This window comes from Carassius gibelio, chromosome A11 (genome assembly GCF_023724105.1).
Source record: "Carassius gibelio isolate Cgi1373 ecotype wild population from Czech Republic chromosome A11, carGib1.2-hapl.c, whole genome shotgun sequence".
Lineage (NCBI taxonomy): Eukaryota > Metazoa > Chordata > Actinopteri > Cypriniformes > Cyprinidae > Carassius > Carassius gibelio.
In genome coordinates, this window is record NC_068381.1 from 8,219,522 (window position 1) to 8,237,311 (window position 17,790).

The 17,790-nt window shown below is 33.0% G+C and overlaps 1 protein-coding gene across 3 annotated transcripts in view; it reads left to right on the forward strand.

Annotated features, from left to right (window-relative positions):
- The window catches only part of LOC128022208 (sodium/calcium exchanger 1-like), a 44,379-nt gene that overhangs the window by 24,506 nt on the left and 2,083 nt on the right, over positions 1 to 17,790 (forward strand). For 2 of the 3 annotated variants that reach the window (XM_052609539.1, XM_052609540.1), the window contains exons 3-10: positions 8,061 to 8,167; positions 9,661 to 9,681; positions 10,086 to 10,103; positions 10,227 to 10,241; positions 12,368 to 12,436; positions 12,844 to 12,971; positions 13,576 to 13,675; positions 16,548 to 16,820. In XM_052609539.1, the coding sequence (XP_052465499.1) occupies positions 8,061 to 8,167; positions 9,661 to 9,681; positions 10,086 to 10,103; positions 10,227 to 10,241; positions 12,368 to 12,436; positions 12,844 to 12,971; positions 13,576 to 13,675; positions 16,548 to 16,820 (731 nt within the window). The remainder of the gene's footprint in view (positions 1 to 8,060; positions 8,168 to 9,660; positions 9,682 to 10,085; positions 10,104 to 10,226; positions 10,242 to 12,367; positions 12,437 to 12,843; positions 12,972 to 13,575; positions 13,676 to 16,547; positions 16,821 to 17,790) is intronic. The other variant, XM_052609542.1, reaches the window with a different exon arrangement.

The window sequence follows — 17,790 nt, forward strand, 5'->3', positions numbered from 1 at the left end:
CTTTCTATTGTAATCAACCATAAGGATAAGGAAGGAGAGAGAGCGCTAGAAACTTTATGGCAGCCAGACAAATGGATCTCGTCCCATTACAGCTCTTGGAAGGGAAAGTTACAGTCTGTTCCTGGGTATAGTAACAATACACAGCAGTGGGGACCCATATGAGTCCGGGATTTACACATCACATCAGTTCAATAGGCTTACTAAGCCATGGGTCTTCATAGTGTGGCTTCAACCACGGACAAGGAAAAACAGCTAATGAATATTCCAGCTCACAGTTAACATCTGAGAGTCAAGAGCCTAGGGCTTTCTGATTTAAAAAGTGCTGGCGCTGATTAGCCTAATGAGAAAGCTTCATGGCATTAAATTGAGTTTTGATGGGTCATTCACAAACCGGATAAAAGAAGGGCCACTAAAAGTAGTCATTGTTGAACATTTTAACTCCATAGCTTTCTTCTAAGGCAACTTCCTTGTGCCCATATGTCATACAAATAGTGTATAAATGACATGAAATTAATAAAAATTGTGAAATCAGATTATTCAATAGTGCAGTGTAAGTTTTTTAGTAAGTAATTTTGTTGTTTTATTTAGGCAACTAGCTGAAATAAAATCCTTCCTATCTTTTTTTAGATTTTGGTTTACTCAATGTTTATTTTATTTCAAGTAATGACAATTAATGACAGTAACCCTGTTTTGGATTAAACAATGCTGGGCTCAATGCTGGATGCAAATAAAAACGTTAAAAAATAAAAGTTATTTTTTATGACTAATTTTAAATATTAAATTAAATATTAAATATTAAATTTGCCTCATCCAAATCTTTGTTTTTCTTAAACAGAGCATTAACGCAGTTTTTTTTTTTTTTTTGTAATTATACATATCCTTTTATTTTGCTTTTTTAAAACCACACTTTTGCTTTACCGTCAGGATGCATTAAAATATACCTTTTGGGTTTTGAGTAGAAACACTGAGGCTTAGACTAACCTTTTAATTAAAAGTGCTATATTGACTTAATGATCTAAAAGAAACATTTATATGTTGCAGACTCTTCTTAAAAAATTATTCAGAAGACTTTTGAGATCTGGTAATCTTTCATTATAGACGATATTTCTTCAGGCATTAATTCATCACAATAAAAATAACTGTGTTTTGAGGTTTTTATGCATTATAAATAAACTCTAAACATTAAAATCTGCATTTATCCTTCAGTGCCCTGTATTTTCTCTATAATTTATCCCGAATCACTATTGTCTTCTATGGAATTTCTTTTGAACGGAATAACTGTCTTTTGAACGGAATAACTGGAGTAAATATAAGCAATGCAGCTCTAATGCTTCAACTGACATACTGATGCCTTGTTGTCAGATTAAATATAATTGGCTTCCTGTGTACAGATTATACATCACTTCCATCTGATGAGTTTACTGCACTGACACACAGTTCAAATGTATGCGTGCTGTACCATGTATATGCAAGTTGTATAATTATAGGATCCGATCGTCTGTCTGTATGAAAAAAAGCTCATTGTTGATTAAAGCAAAAGCCAAAGGCCATTATTATGACTTTAGCATTTAAAGTCATATTTATTGCTGACATCAAGTCAAGACAAATCACCTTTATTTGTATAGCGCTTTATAAAATACTGGTTGTGTCAAAGCAGCTTTACAGTATTACAGGAAACAGGAAAATAGTTTGTCAATAATGCAAGAAGACAATAACAGAGTAATTTTTCCAGCTAAAGTCTGTTCATTGATGATTCAGTGATGACTCAGTAGGGAGGCCAGTTCTCCTCTGGATAGATGACACCAGGATGGTGTAGTTTAATTCCTGACTGCAACACTGGTGCAGAGGACTTGTCTGGTTTCTGTGGTCTTGTGCCGATGTCTGTCGAGGTGATTTGGTTTGGGGATCAGTCTCTGGGGCGCATCTAGTTGATATGGTCTCTGCTGACATTCAGGGCTGTTGAGGTAGTTTTTAGTTTTTAAGGCGACCGAATTTTAGAATGTTTCCACTTACTGTTTTCATGGTGATGCATCAGGTTTGTCAATGGGCGCCGCCATGTTTGTTCACGCTGAAGTTCAGAGAGTCCTGTCAGTCAGATTTACAGCATAAATTTCTTATTTATAAATTACTTCTGAAATACAAGTAATAAGTGGCTGGTGAACTGGGTGAAGAATATAGTGAAGTTTATAGTTAGTTACACTATGTATTTGATATGAATAAAACGTCTGAAAATTTAATTTGAATATATTGTTATTGTTGCTTTCATAGACATATGTGTGTATTTTTCAAACTCTAAATGTATTGTTTTACTAGTACAGAATTTGACAGTTATGCGACATCACCGAACGTTGTCAATTCCATATCGGACCGTACTCCCAGGGGCACGGAAATAAAAATCCCATATGTGGGACCATAACGCTCAAACGGATAATGGATTTAATGATAGAAATGTAATAGTGTATTATGTGTATGCCAGGTTAAAGAGATGGATCTTTAATCAAGATTTAAACTAACAGAGTGTGTCCGCCTCCCGAACAATGCTAGGTAGATTATTCCTGAGTTTGGGCCCTAAATAAGAAAAGAAAATGCCGCCCGCAATTACTTTATAAGTAATTAGCAAGATTTTAAAATGTATTTGTTGCTCAATAGGGAGCCATTGCAGAGTTGACAGAACCGGGCTTATGTGGTCGTTCTTCCTGGTTCGAGTAAGAACTCTAGGTGCTGCATTTTGTACCAGTTGGAGTTTGTTCATTAAGTGTGCAGAGCAACCACCCCATAAAGCATTACAATAATTTAACCTTGGGGAATAAATTTTAAGATTGAAAATTTAGTTTTACAATTGATAGAAAAATAGAAACATGGCTCCTAACTGATGACACAGAATTAACAGAACAGCCATCAAGTGTTAGACAGTTTTTTAGGTGACTACATGCAGAAGTATTTGATCCAATAATTAAAACATTAAGTTTTTTTCTAGCAACTATGCATTCTATTAGTTTTTCTAATTTATAGGTTTCATCGGGCCACAAAGAAATATAAAACAGAGATTTGTAAGCATAACACCAAGTTTCCTGAAGGGTAACATGTAAAGTGTGAAAAACAGTGGTCCTAATACCGAGCCTTGTGGCACTCCATACTGTACTTGTGAACAATATATAGTCATTTACTGCTACGAATTGATGACGTCAGATAAGTAAGATTTCAACCTTGACAATGCAATTCCACTAATGCCAACATAATTTTGTAGTCTACTCAAAAGAATGTTGTGGTCAAAAGTGTCAAACGCAGCTCTAAGATCCAGTAACACTAATAGAGAAATACAACCACGATCGGATGATAAGAGCAGGTAATTTGTCATCAGGTCACAACTCTGATGAGAGCAGTCTCTGTACTGTGATATGGTCTAAATCCCGAGTGGAAATCCTCACAGAGACCATTTCTCTCTAAGAAGGAACATAGCTGAGAGAATACTGCCTTAGTATTTTTTACAGGAAGGGAAGATTTGAGATCAGTCTGTAATTAACTAATTCTCTAAGATCAAGTTGTGGTTTTTTAAAAGGTTTTTTGAAAGGCTCAGCCAATTTGAACGTTTTAGGTACATATTCTAAAGACACTGATGAATTATTAATATTCAGAAGAGGATCTATGACTTCTAGAGGCACCTCGTTTAGTGGCTTAAATGGAATAGGGTCTAACATACATGTTGTAGGTTTTGATGATTTGACAAGTTTATACAATTCTTTCTGTCCTATATCAGAGAAACATGATATCATATAATTTATGCATCCAAACCATTACATTTTACATTACATTTAATCATTTAGCAGACGCTTTTATCCAAAGCGACTTACAAATTAATATTCAAAATAACACACAATAACTCAGTTAAAATGAGATGTTAATAGCATAGCAGGTGCTAATATGCTGTAAGGTTTAAAAAAACATTTCACCCACAAAATTTTAATTTTGTCATTAATTCACACTCAAATTGTTCCAACTGTTTATGACTTTCTTTGTGAAACATAAGGATAAATTTAGCAGAATGTTTTGACTACAGTCTTCTATATAATCAAAGTGGATGGGGAACAGGCACTGTTAATCTCCAAAAAGGACAAAATGCATCATTAAAGTACTCATAATATTGCACGTTCCTATAGCCATATGATAGCTTTCCATGTAAAAAAAACAGCAAATTTAATAATTAAAAAATCTTTATATCATATTTTCTAATAATTTGAATTTGCCTTTAATTTAACACACACACACACACACACACACACACACACACACACACACACACACACACACACCTTTATGTTAAATGCCTTTAATATATATATATCTTCAACTTAAACATATTTATTTATTTGTATTTATATTTATTATTTATGATAGTTGTCATGGAATATGTCAAATTTTTGTTTCCATTTAATTATACGTTTTACATCTAATTAATGTATTTTATTTTGGCTTTATTTCAATTAATGTAAACAATTTTTAATAGTTTTCGTTATCAATAAAACACTCTAATAAATACCGGTAACCTTTTTAAAGCTCCACAGAATGTGAATCTTAAGTTGTTCTTGTTGTTTTTTTAAACAAATGATTATTTAGTAGTTTTTAACTATCTTTAAATGTGTTTGATCAGGGGGATTTTTCTCTCCAGTTTTGACACAAACACACACACACACACACAAATATATATATATATATATATATATATATATATATATATATATCAACATTTTTATGTTGTGCTCATTTAGTCAAGAATGATTGTTTAGTGTTGTGTGCAGAATGACAGCTGGAAGTAAGAATAAATTGTGTATAAGGAAAAGTATCCACCGCTCTTCACATTAGATTGCTCTCCATATTTGGTAAGCATTGCTGTGGTAGATGAAGAGCCTCTGGATATCATCAAACATGAATGGTGTCCCATGGATTGGCCCATAAAATGAATTGATAGACTACTTATGTTGCTTTCTTTAGAATCAGAGGGCGAATGGGGAAAAGGGGGATACAATCATCTGAGCTGTTTTTAATTTCAGGACATACTGTAAGAGTGAAGAAAAAAATCTGTTACTTTTAAAAACACATCGTATTTTACATGTAAGTAGCGTTGTGTGTGAAAATCTCCTGATCTGACAGAGAGATAGTGTTAGGATTTAGTAAATTATGTAAACAGACTGTCTGCCATTTTTGCACAGGCCTTCCCATTAAAAATGCTGTAATACAACACAGTGCAGTATGTCTTTGGGATCAGGCCCTGTTAACCCTTACATAAACCTGTTCTATGTACACATTGACGCATAGTGGCACTGTGCTCTTTTCCTTCTGAAGGCTTTTGTTTCTATTTGTCCTTTTTGTTCTTGTAACAGTTTATCAGTCTGTTGTTTTAGTTACAGGCTGTCAGTCACAGAAAGACAGATGGACAGTCTTATTGGCACGAGAGTGGAAAAAAACAACCTGGCTGCTCTTTACTCATTAAAATTATGTGCCTAATAAAATTAAACATTATAGAATGTATTCTAGATTAGCTAGGGGTTGGTTTAAAGCATACTGGGGTCATTTTACAAAACAAATGCTATTCGTGTTCACATATAAATATGTAAACAGTGACTAGTGGATGAATTTACTGTGTGAATGTGGACATTTTCTTATAACTTAAATTATTTTCTTTTAGATCATATTTTTATGAAATTACCCTTTTTACCCTCATCCATTGTCTTGCTCTAATAAATATGCACATTTTGAAGACAACATACATAAAAATGATTATTAAAAAGAAAAGTCGCTGAATAATAGTTAATAATGACACCATCACCCTTTCACAAATGAAACTCTTTAAGTACAAATTAAAGTGTCCTCTTTTATGACTTTTTTATGTTTTGTTCAATTCGTAATTTTTGTAAAAATTAGCCACCTCATAAAATAAATACTAATTGGCAGTGAGATTAATGGTTTAATCTCATTAGTGGTTTAATCTTAAATTTTCAATTTACTGTGATTTTGTGTATCAAATTGAAAACTGAATGTTTGAAGCACTTTGCAGTTTCAGGCTTGTAATATCTAATTAAAGTGTTAAACTATCAACATTCTGAATGCCTAATTATATGTTAGCATATATCAAATGTATTTATTTAGCTTAAGATGAAATTTATTAACAGTTCAACACATTACGTGCCTTATAGAATGTTTAAAATCTCATACAAATGTAAAAAAACACCTTAACAGACTAAAAAAAAGCATTCCGTTTCACAGAATCACTCATTTTGCTTTTTCAGTATCTGTGGTGTTGTCGAGCAGAGGTGTGCTGGTGGCAGAAAAATTCAGGACATTGTGACAAGTGGAGCTTATATGCCCACAGACAGGAGGAAGGGTTTATTTTGAGCACATGCCTGGATGAAAGTAGAGGGTTTTTTTAAGGGAAGTGTTTTAGCTTTCTGTCTGTTCTGTCGCAGTTTCAGCCTTAGATGACACACACATGGCGCATTGCATGGACAAATAACAAGAGCTGGCTGAAACTGGCAGATGCAATCTGATTGGCTTATTTTAACCAATTTCTGGATGAAAGAGAAAAAACATTCTGCTTGATTTGTTTGTGAAATATAGCAGAAATATGTTATCACACGTTATGTGATGATGTACAGTATGCCAATCTATAGGAGTGTGAACATGTAAAACATTCAATGGATAGACAGTTAACGTGTGGCATGTGCAGATAAACAGTTCATCCAGACTGACCACGATATGTCAAAGAAATGTTCCATTTCCTTCAGGGAATGAATCTTATATTGTTTTCTCTAATAACTCATACAATTTGCAATTTTAAAAATAAACAAACAAACAAAAAATATCTAAAAGGACAGATCACACCAAAAAGAATCGAAAGTTTGGGCACCCCTTGCAGAATCTGGGAAAATATGAGTAATTTTCAAAAAACTGATGAAAAAAGACTTTATGATTTTGAGATGCATCTTTTCACACTGAGGACATTTGAGGGACTCAAACACAACTATTAAAAAAAGATTCAAACATTCACTGATGCTCCAGAAGGAAACAAGATGTAGTAAGAGCTGGGGAGTGAAAACATTTGACCACGATGAAGATGGCCAAATTTGACTTATTTTGTTGAAATATAATTTTTTTTTCCATTTAGTTCTGCCCTTCGTAAGCAACAGAAGATACTTGTATGTTTCCCGGTACACAAATTAAGTACAATTTACCTTGATCTTCAAATTCCAAAAGTTTTCACCCCCCAGCTCTTAATGCATCTTGTTTCCTTCTGGAGCATCAGTGAATGTTTGAACCTTTTTTAATAGTTGTGTTTGAGTCCCTCAAATGTCCTCAGTGTGATAAGATGCATCTCAAAATCATAAAGTCACTGCTGGAAAGGGTTCAAATATGCAAAGATGCTGGAAAACTGAAGAATCTGCAGGACCTTAAAGATTTTTCTGAAGAACGCTGCTCAGTTTAACTGTTCAGAACAAACAAGGGACTCATGCACAACCATCACAAAACAGAAAGGGTTCCCAAACTTTTGAGTGGGGTTATTTTAATAATTTCAGCAATTATTTTGTCATGTGGACTAAATGTTAATATCTTTTATGTACAATATCTTACTCAGGACAGTACTAAATAAAATATAACATGCATTTAGTATGATCTCTCTTATTTTTTGAAAATTACTCTTATTTTCACAGATTCTGCAAGGGGTGCCCAAACTTTCGAGCCCCACTGTATATATATATATATGTAGAAAAAATAACATTGAGGATATCCTGCACAACTGCTCCTGTTGTGTTCAACAACAACAAAAGAAATAATGATGACAGTTTTATTTTATAGAGTGTACGGTTCCTTTGATGTTAACATTTCAGTAACTTTTTATGATGCTTACGACATTGTCAATGTCCATATCCTTTCATTTTGCTTTTCTTTCATTTTGGCTATTTCTCTACTACTCTTCTTTACTTTTATTCTTCCACACTTTTCCTTTCCTTGTGCCTCTCTCATGTCTGCAAACTTGTGCTCTTTTTCTTTCTCTCTTTCTCTTTCAGCAAAACTATTCAGATCAGTATAATCGATGACGAGGAGTATGAAAAGAATAAGAACTTCTTCCTGGAGATTGGAGAGCCACAATTGGTGGAAATGAGTGAGAGAAAAGGTGGGACGTTGCCTTCCCCTGGTCACAGCCTCGGTGTGCTGCCTTCTTCTGGGCTGAACTGGAAGTGTTATTAATGTGCAAATCCAGCAGGGCAAAGTGTCACTGTTAGCTGGCTAATAATCCACCCATAACATCTGTAGACCTAACGTATGCTAAAAATAATACCTTGTCACAAAATCAAAATCTCAATGGCCTTTTGTGACCCAAAATTTGATTAGATTCTATGCAGTTATTGACTTCTGAAGAGCAGGATGCATAGTAATTTCTCCACAGCAAAATTGATAATGACGCAAATAAGAAAAAAGAGAGTCTTGTATCATAATTATTTATCAATTTAAAGGGCTCCTTTACTTGCTGTTTAGAGGCATCTGATGGTCCTACAATCAAACACACAAGCACACGTCATACCTCAAATGTGATTTTATGTTCCCCCCACAGGAAGACCATAAAGGTAAAAATTCTTGACCATGAGGAGTATGACAAGCATGCAAACTTCTTCATAGAGCTGCAGGAACCAGAATGGAGGAGGAGGGGATGGACAGGTGAAAGATAGCAAAGAAACAAGCCTTTTTCTTTCTCTGCAGATGCCCTTTATTCTGCCTTCTGTCTTTCCCTTTCCTCCGCTCCTCCTTCAAAGCTGATCCTTCACTTTCGTTCTACTGTTACAGAAAAAATGCAGTTTTCTTCCTGCTTGCTGCTCAATTTCAGTGGATTTATCCGCAATGTTACCTCCTGGCCAAAGGTTAAGAGCTCTCTCAGAGAATAGGCATAATTTGAATAGGCCCCTTTAATGTGAGAATTCTGGCCAGGACTAAAGCTGCAGGGACCATTCCTTCAGGCCAGGATGAGATAAGGACAACTGAACCATAATGAGCAGCAGATTCATGGGTTTCTTGCCATATTCCAGAGCCTGTGAGATTTCTTTTTTTTTTTTCTGTTCTGACAGAAAAAGATTGATTCAGCAATATGATGTTAAATTTTTGTCGACTTCATACAAATTTTTCACATTTCAGATTTTCTTTTTAATCAAAATCTAAATTAAATGTATCAAAAGTGGCAGTTAAGGCTTGCACAAGATCTCCATTTCAAATAAATGCTGTTCTTTTGATATGTCTATTTATAATAGACTCTAAATTTCTGAATTTCCACAAAAATAACCAGCACAACATTTTAAAACATTGATAATAATATATATATATAATTCATAATATTACAGTTTTTACAGAATTATGTTTTATTCGATTAAAACTCCACCCCTGTTGAACATAAAGACTTCTTTATTAAAAACATTTTAAAAATCTCTACTTTTCAATGTATAGATCATAATGGAGTATAAAGCAGTTTGTATTCATAATTTTAGAAATGCAATCTTATCACACACCAATTCTGTCTGTGGTACTCTGTTTTCTCATTCATAATCATTTTGCTTTTTCTTTATCTCCATTTTTTCTTGTCTCTTTTTGTCCTGTCTGTCTTTCATTTGTCTACATCAGCTATGTTGCTGCATGAATGTGGTAAGCTGTCTCATTTCCCCCCTGCTCTTTATTTCTGTGAATCACTTTAAAAATGTTCATCTCATCACATGATGATGCAGATGTTTATTTGTTATTATGTATAAGCTCTTTGTTCAAAATTTGTCTGCTGACGCTGATAAGATTTTCTAATATCCATCATTCTGGTAAATTTTTCACTATTTATGCTCCAAATAGCAGACCATTTTCCATGCTGGTTGCTAATTGACTTCCATGCCAGTTATGTTGTCTTGGTGCTGGTCATAGCCAATAATCAAATTATGCTATATTTCCACATTAATTTAGGCTAATACCAGCATCATTTTCTGTCATTACTAAAACCAGTCTTTTATAACATGAAAGGAACAAAGAGTGAGTTAATTTTTGCTGTTTTTTTATGATTTTAGGTGGATTCGTGAAGACAGGTATAGTAATATATCACTTCAACTGCTTAGCTAACTCATCACCAGCTACAGCTAACTTGCTACACTTAACCAAGAAAATGAATTCCTTCAGTCTTTTTGATTGTCATTTTTTTTCTTTGATAGATATGAAGCTTTATGGTAAGAGATAATATTTTACCTTTCACCGAGCTGAAACCTAAATATAACACTGGGTGTGTTTAGTAACTGGTTTGCCTGATGTTGAACTGGAGCCTTTGTTTGTCACACTATGTAAACTAGTGGCTTAGTGTCTTTGCCTGATAGGCTCATTTGCTCAAGTATGACCAGAGATAGATACTAAGTGTCAAAATTGCTTTGTAACCTTCACATCAAAAACAGTTCACATGGGTTTGCTTGTCATGGCTGTGTCTGAAAAAAAGATACTGATATCGTCCCCTTGGAATTATAAGGTTCTATCTGACATTTTTGTCAAATTTGAGTTATTCACATATTCTTATTCTGTGACAAATTATTTACATTATGTGATGTTTTATTTTAAGTTGTGTACATTTTGGGATTTTTTAATGAAAAAACAAAAAGGTTCTATCTACAGAAGTCTATGGAACACAAAAACTTTAAAGCTCAATATCTCAAAACTACTCAGAACGCAGATAGAAGCTTATAATTCCAAGGGGACGATATATAAACTGGCAAAAAAAAAAAAAAAAAAAAAATGATTACAGTGCTTGTTTTTCAGTGTGTAAAGTGGGTAGAAAATGTATATTGTAAATGTATATATAACTTTACTATAAATTATAAATATTTATCAAATAAATAATTACAATTATTTTGTTTAATAAATCATTTATAAAATAATTTATAGTTTTTGGCTTTCTGAAAATGATATTCAATCAAAATTGACATTGATTATAATTGCATTTATTTTAAATGTTATATTTTTATAATTAATAAATCATTTGAAATTATACGTAATTACTCATTAACAAAGATTTTTTTATTTTTTATTTTTATAACCACTCCATCAGACACTATTTTTATTCTTACACTTTTATTCAGACACTTTGTCCGGTTTTGTCTGATCACCGTGTTCCCCCTGCTAGTGTCTGTTGAAGCTCGTTTACGCTGATTGAACATGATGAATCAGTGTTTGTCGTTCATTGAATGTCTGAGAAGTGACATATTGTAATCTATTGACTGGCTGTTTGTCAGTGTTTGTCTGTGCAGTGCTTGGCCTGTCCAACCAATCACCAAACTAAAAACAAAAAAACTTCTTTAAAATTATAACATTTTTCCAGACACAGTCCATGTCTCTAATGAATACTAAACATGTTAAATTAAATTTCTGAAACTAACTTGCCTGTGTACTCATTTGAAAATGTTTACAGTCTCATTTTCAAGTTGTGTACCTAGCACTAGTTTCCAAAGTTAAGATTTATTTCCGTCGCAGTGCCCTGAACTTGCTAGAGCATGGTGATTGTTTTGAAATGCCACATTTGCTGAACGCCACAAAGTTTTACAAAGACATTGTGTGATGGGCAACAACACAACCCACTGTCACCTATTCATCACACTATCATTGGCATTATTCCCAAAGGCAAAGGGGCTGGTTCCTAATGAGAATGCATAGCTAGTCTGCCTTAAGCTAGTGTGTCAGTGCTTTCGTAACTGTCTTGTCAATCCCGCTCAACCGTGGCAGCACGCACACTGATTCTCAAAGAACATTTACACTTTGAATACTGTGTCCAATGAGTGCCTGTTGCAGGAAAGTTTCATCACTGAGAGAAGAATCATTCTAACATATGTCAATCATAGGAATTGAACATTGACATTGTTTGGTATCATGTAAAACCATTTTAAACTGCAGTTTGCTAATAATTATTTTATAATCAGAGCGTTCATTATCTTAATTATAGCCTTTTTGACCTGTGTCACATTTTTATGAACTTTTGACTACTTTTTTTAAATACGAATATGTAATTTATTCTCAATTAATTATTTTTCACACTATAAATATTAATATATTTAATCATACTGTGTAATTGAATGCATAAACCTACTATACACTGAGGTCCTATTGTTGTTATTTCTGTTTATGTTTTTTGTATATGCTTAATATATGCACTGTTATATCTTTATATCAAAGAGGCAATACATATTTGCTCTGTTCTCTCAAGTGATAATTGAAATTGCCATCATCTTCAGTTGTGCACCATCATAAATAAAGCTCAATAGATCTGTTAGCATCTGTGCTAACTCTGTTCAGTGAATGTGTTTGGGCTCATCAGGCAGGGATGTGTACCGGAAAGTGCAGGGTAGAGACAAACCGATTCCCTCCACCATTATCAGCATCACAGGTATCCCTCTCCTGTTCATCATTTTCTCTTTCATTTCATTAAATCAGTCTCTCTTTTGTCACTATGTGTGCTCTATTATCATGTATGCATGATTGAGCCAATTAGCTAAACATCATTTACCATAAAACAATTGTGAGAACGTAAACCGTCATAATAGACGACACCAGAGATCATCAGCTGTCATTTCCTCATAAGTCTAGCATGCAAGAGCCATTGAATGCTAAATGCATGCATTTAATCATATGAAAAGTGTTTTCAATCAATGCAATATGCTTTGACTTTAATTGTGGTGTCTTAAAGTAACAGTTACCCAACAATTAGAAAATCCTAATGCATTTCCCATAATTTTGTTTTGTCTTTTTCCGTCAAATTTGATGTACCTCTCTTGCGTTGTCTGTCGCTCTCAGAGGACGGGGAAGAGGAGAACCTTACAAAGAAAGAGAAGGATGAGAGACGTATTGCTGAGATGGGTCGCCCGACACTGGGTGAACATGTGAAACTTGAAGTAATCGTTGAGGAGTCCTATGAGTTTAAGGTACGTTTTCTGTTCATGAGGAATCTGTCATGAAAAATACATTCAGACACCCATCTATGTTCACACACGCATTTACTTTAAGGTTGAGTGATGACATTTTAAGCATTAATGAGGGCTTAGAAGCCCTTAAAGGTGAATGTGGGATGACAGAGAATCTGGACATGAGCGATGGTATCCTTTCCTGAACAAGTAGACAGTTGGAGATGATTCAACCTTTAATTGCTCTTCAGATACAGCAGACATGGGCAGAGTTATTACCGCAACCTTTCAGACTGCCTGTCACTTTATACATGTTAACAGTGTCCGTTTTCCATCTCTAATTCAGCGCGTCTCTCCTGCACTGCCTCTGTGCGTCAGAGGGTTTATTAGTTTTCATCATGTCTGTCACATTAATTTGCTTGGCCTCAAGCGAAATGATTTCCTCGTATCCTGAAGATTTGATTGAATTGCACAGAATTATAACGTTTTTTTTTTTTTTTTTTTCAGGCTGGCAGGTTTCTCACTGGCTAAATGAGACTTTGTACAATTTTACCAAATGAGACTTTGTACCAATTTTACCAGAAGTATTGTTAAAATTGCTGTATTGATTTTAATCCCATTCCAGAGCACAGTCGACAAACTCATAAAGAAAACCAACTTGGCCCTTTTGGTTGGTACTAACAGTTGGAGAGACCAGTTTGTAGAAGCCATTACTGTCAGCTCAGGTGAGTCACTGAAAAAATGCTGTCAGATTTTCCATTAAGTCTCTACTTACTGTAAACACAATCACTGCACAATCCAGCAGTCTTGACATGACAGATTCGACAGTTGGAATGCAAAAAATGAAGGGAGTTTTGCTGTTTTAACTCTGAAAGACTCGTTCTAATTGCTGCTCAATCACTGCGCTAATTTGGCCACATATCTTTGATTAGACCAGCATTGCAATTTAAAATGTGTTGGAGTTGAATGCCTGCCTCTATCCAGACTGAAGTGCATTTCAATATTTCATCAACTAACAAAATTGGCTCTACTGAGTGTCAATCATAGCAGTGCCGGAGAGAAGAAGATAATCATAATTAGCTTCTTTTTTTTTCCTCATGAGCAAACAGCCCTCAGTATGAAGTTGGGTAAGAACCAGTTTATATCAGTGTTGAGTAGGAAACAAATAGTGTTGCATTCATGGCGTCTTGATTCTGATTGTCTTCATAATCTTGAATATTTATTATTTTCTCTGTATTTATTATTCCCTCCTTTCTCTGTTATAAAAACCCAGTGGATACAATCATGTCTTACTTTTTTTCCTTTTTGCATCTTGTTTTATTTGGAAATATATCACATTATGAAAGTAAAATGGGATGCTAATGTTTAAGTTATGCATAGCTTCTATGTGCATTGTAAAAAAAAATGGTCACATCTACAATTTGGATCCAGTTTGTTTTAGAATGTATTACTTTTAGCTCCTACAAAGCTACAAAAAGTGTCAGGGACAATAATATTTTATGGAATTGATAGATACTTCACATAAGCTCCAGCAAAACAAACAAACCAATAAATAAATAATATTTGAAATCTATAATTCTATTTTTACATTTTTGTACTCTTTTCTTTAAAAATGTATTATTATGTTTTTTATATTTTCACATTTTTTATTAAGTCTATGTAACTCGTGTCTTTAACAAGGGGACAAAAAAAAAACATCAAATGTGCTTCTTTTGGGATTTTTTTGTACCCATAATTCTTCTGCCATCAGTCAAGTTTACTGTGAGCATAACCAACACAGACTAGAGCCATTCTAAATCTCTAAAATGTCAAGGCTTTTTGATTTAACCCTCAGTCCACACAGTTTTGAAGTGTCTTTTGTCATGTAGCGCAGCAGATTAATAAGGATTGTGTGGACTCAAATCTGTGTGACTCTATATCTTTTGCCACACAAGCACATGCAGTCCCACACATACACTAGCACTCATTCGGACAGGCCTGACTGAAGTTGACAGAGCTTGTTAGTGCAGCCTGAGCCGAGAGGAGAGAGTGGGAGGGAGATTATAATCTAAACTCCTGGGGAATATTCCTCATAATTAGACATTAGGTTTACAGTGCCCTACCTTAATCTGCAGTGCTCCATTTGTCCAAAATGAACTTCCTTTTTATGATGACACTGTATTATGTAAAATAATTTTTTATCTTTTTTTTAAAACTTAACAAAAATGATGTGGAAAAACCTGTAATTGTAAATATTATAAACAAAAAACTTTGTATAATATTATATCCAAAACTTGTGAATATTTATAAAGTGGTAAAATAAATAATAAAAAAGTTTTGTTTAGATATTTTAGTAAATATAGAAATATAAATGTAAAATAAATATAAATATATAATTATACATTTCAATTCATTAAAATTCATTATTACTACATTTTGTTAAATGTTAAATGAATATTTAATGTTAAATAAACACAAAATTTATAATCCAAAATATTAAATTAATTATTAATAATTTTTTAAGTAGTAATTAATTGTCTTTGTTCTACATAACAGTAACAATTATATTTTTATAAAATACATCATGTATTTTTATAGAAATATGAATGATGCAAAATGTTGTTAACATCGTTATGAGAATGAAAAATTAATGTAATTATGGTATTAATTTTAAATTCATTTAAAAATTATTATTGTTATTTTCTAAAACAATTAAAATAATTTATAATGGTTTTTGTACCAGGGCCCAGTATAAATGTTGAAAAAGCATTTAGAAATATTTTATAATTTTTAATTAATATCTATTAATGCATCTCATAATTCCCTTCACAATTCACAATATAGCACTGCCTCTTACTGTTCCTCAAATAGTTACCTGGTATGAGCTAGGCTGCACAATCCTTTTTTTTTTTTTTTTTTTTTTTATTAAATCTTTTAATTTATGACTTGTTTTGACATGTTTTAAGAAGTGTGATACTTGGTGAAAAACAAGACCCTGGACCAACTTGTTTTGTTTAAATTTTTCGAAATTGAGATTTATACATTATCTGAAAGCTGAATAAAATAATAAAATAAGCTTTCCACTGATGTATGGTTTTAGAATCAGACAATATTTGGCCGAGATACAACTATTTGAAAATCTTGAATCTGAGGGTGAAAAAAACCCAAAATATTAAGAAAATCCCCTTTAAAGTTGTCCAAATGATGTCCTTAGCAATGCATATTACTAATCGAAAATTACGTTTTGATATATCTACGGTAGGATATTTACAAAATAATAATATAATAATATCCTAATGATTTTTGGCATTAAAAAAATCTATCATTTTAACCCATACAGGGTTTTTTTTTTTTTTTGGCTAAAATTGTACCCCAGTGACTTAAGACTTAAGGTTTTGTGGTCCAGGGTCACAAATGGTACTGGACTTCCAGTCCCCTGAGGTTCATGATATTCTGGTTATGCCTCCTGTGATTTATAAGATTGAATGGTGTCAGTGATTCTGTGTAACAGTGATATGAATACTGATGTTCCCTGGAGTAAGAGGACGGTCTGTCTCTTCACAGAAAACAAACAAACCAATCCATAATTCAAATCTCCTCTTTTTTCCTCCTCCTAAGGGGACGATGATGACAATGAGTGTGGGGAAGAAAAAATGCCATCTTGCTTTGACTACTTCATGCACTTCCTGACTGTGTTCTGGAAGGTTCTGTTTGCGTTTGTGCCACCCACTGATTACTGGAACGGCTGGGCGTGTTTCATCGTGTCCATCATCGTGATTGGCATCCTCACTGCATTCATTGGAGACCTGGCATCCCATTTTGGATGCACTATTGGCCTGAAAGACTCTGTAACTGCAGTTGTGTTTGTGGCGCTGGGAACCTCGGTTCCAGGTACTTCAAAACATGTTTAAGTCACATTTCACCATCAAATCAAATTAAAATAAAATATATTTTAATTCAATATTTTTTTTTTTGATCTTGTGAATTATGACATTACATTTTATGAAAGTTAAGCAAATTTTCTCCCCAAATTCTCATTAGTTTAATGGTTCGTACCAATGCAAATTTTTATTTTATTCTTTTCTATTATTTTTAGTAATGATGTTTACAGTAAAACATCAAAATATTTACATATATGTTACAACAAAAATATTGCACAACTATGAAGTAAATATATATATATATATATATATATATATATATATATATATATATATATATATATATATATATATACATATATATATATATATATATATATATATATATATATATATACACACACACACAGTACACACACACACACACACACACACACACACAGACACTACTAGTTTGAGGTCAGTAAGTTGTTAAAAAACAAATTCATATTTTTATTCAACAAGGATGCATTAAAAGGATAAAATTGAGAGTAAAGACATTTATAATGCTGCAAAAAAAAAATCAAATAAATGTTGTTCTTTTACACTTTGTTTATTCATCAAAAATCCTTAAAAATATTTTAAACATTGATAAGAATGAATGTTTCTTGAGCAGCAAAGCTGCATACTAAAATTATTTCTGAAGGATCATGTGATGCTGAGGAAGACTAGTAATGTTGGCTGAAAATTCAGCTTTGCTATTGTAGAATTAAATTATATTTTATATTATATTAAAATAGCAACCTTTTTTTATTGAATTTTTCTTACAACAAGAATATTTTCTACTGCTTTTTCTTCCCAAATAAATGCAGTATTGGTGAGGTTTCTTTTAAAAACATTTAAAAATACCAACCCCAAACTTTTAATGGATATAATTTGAATATTTAAAACAGCATAAATATAAATATATATATAATCTTAAAAATAATAATTAAAATAAA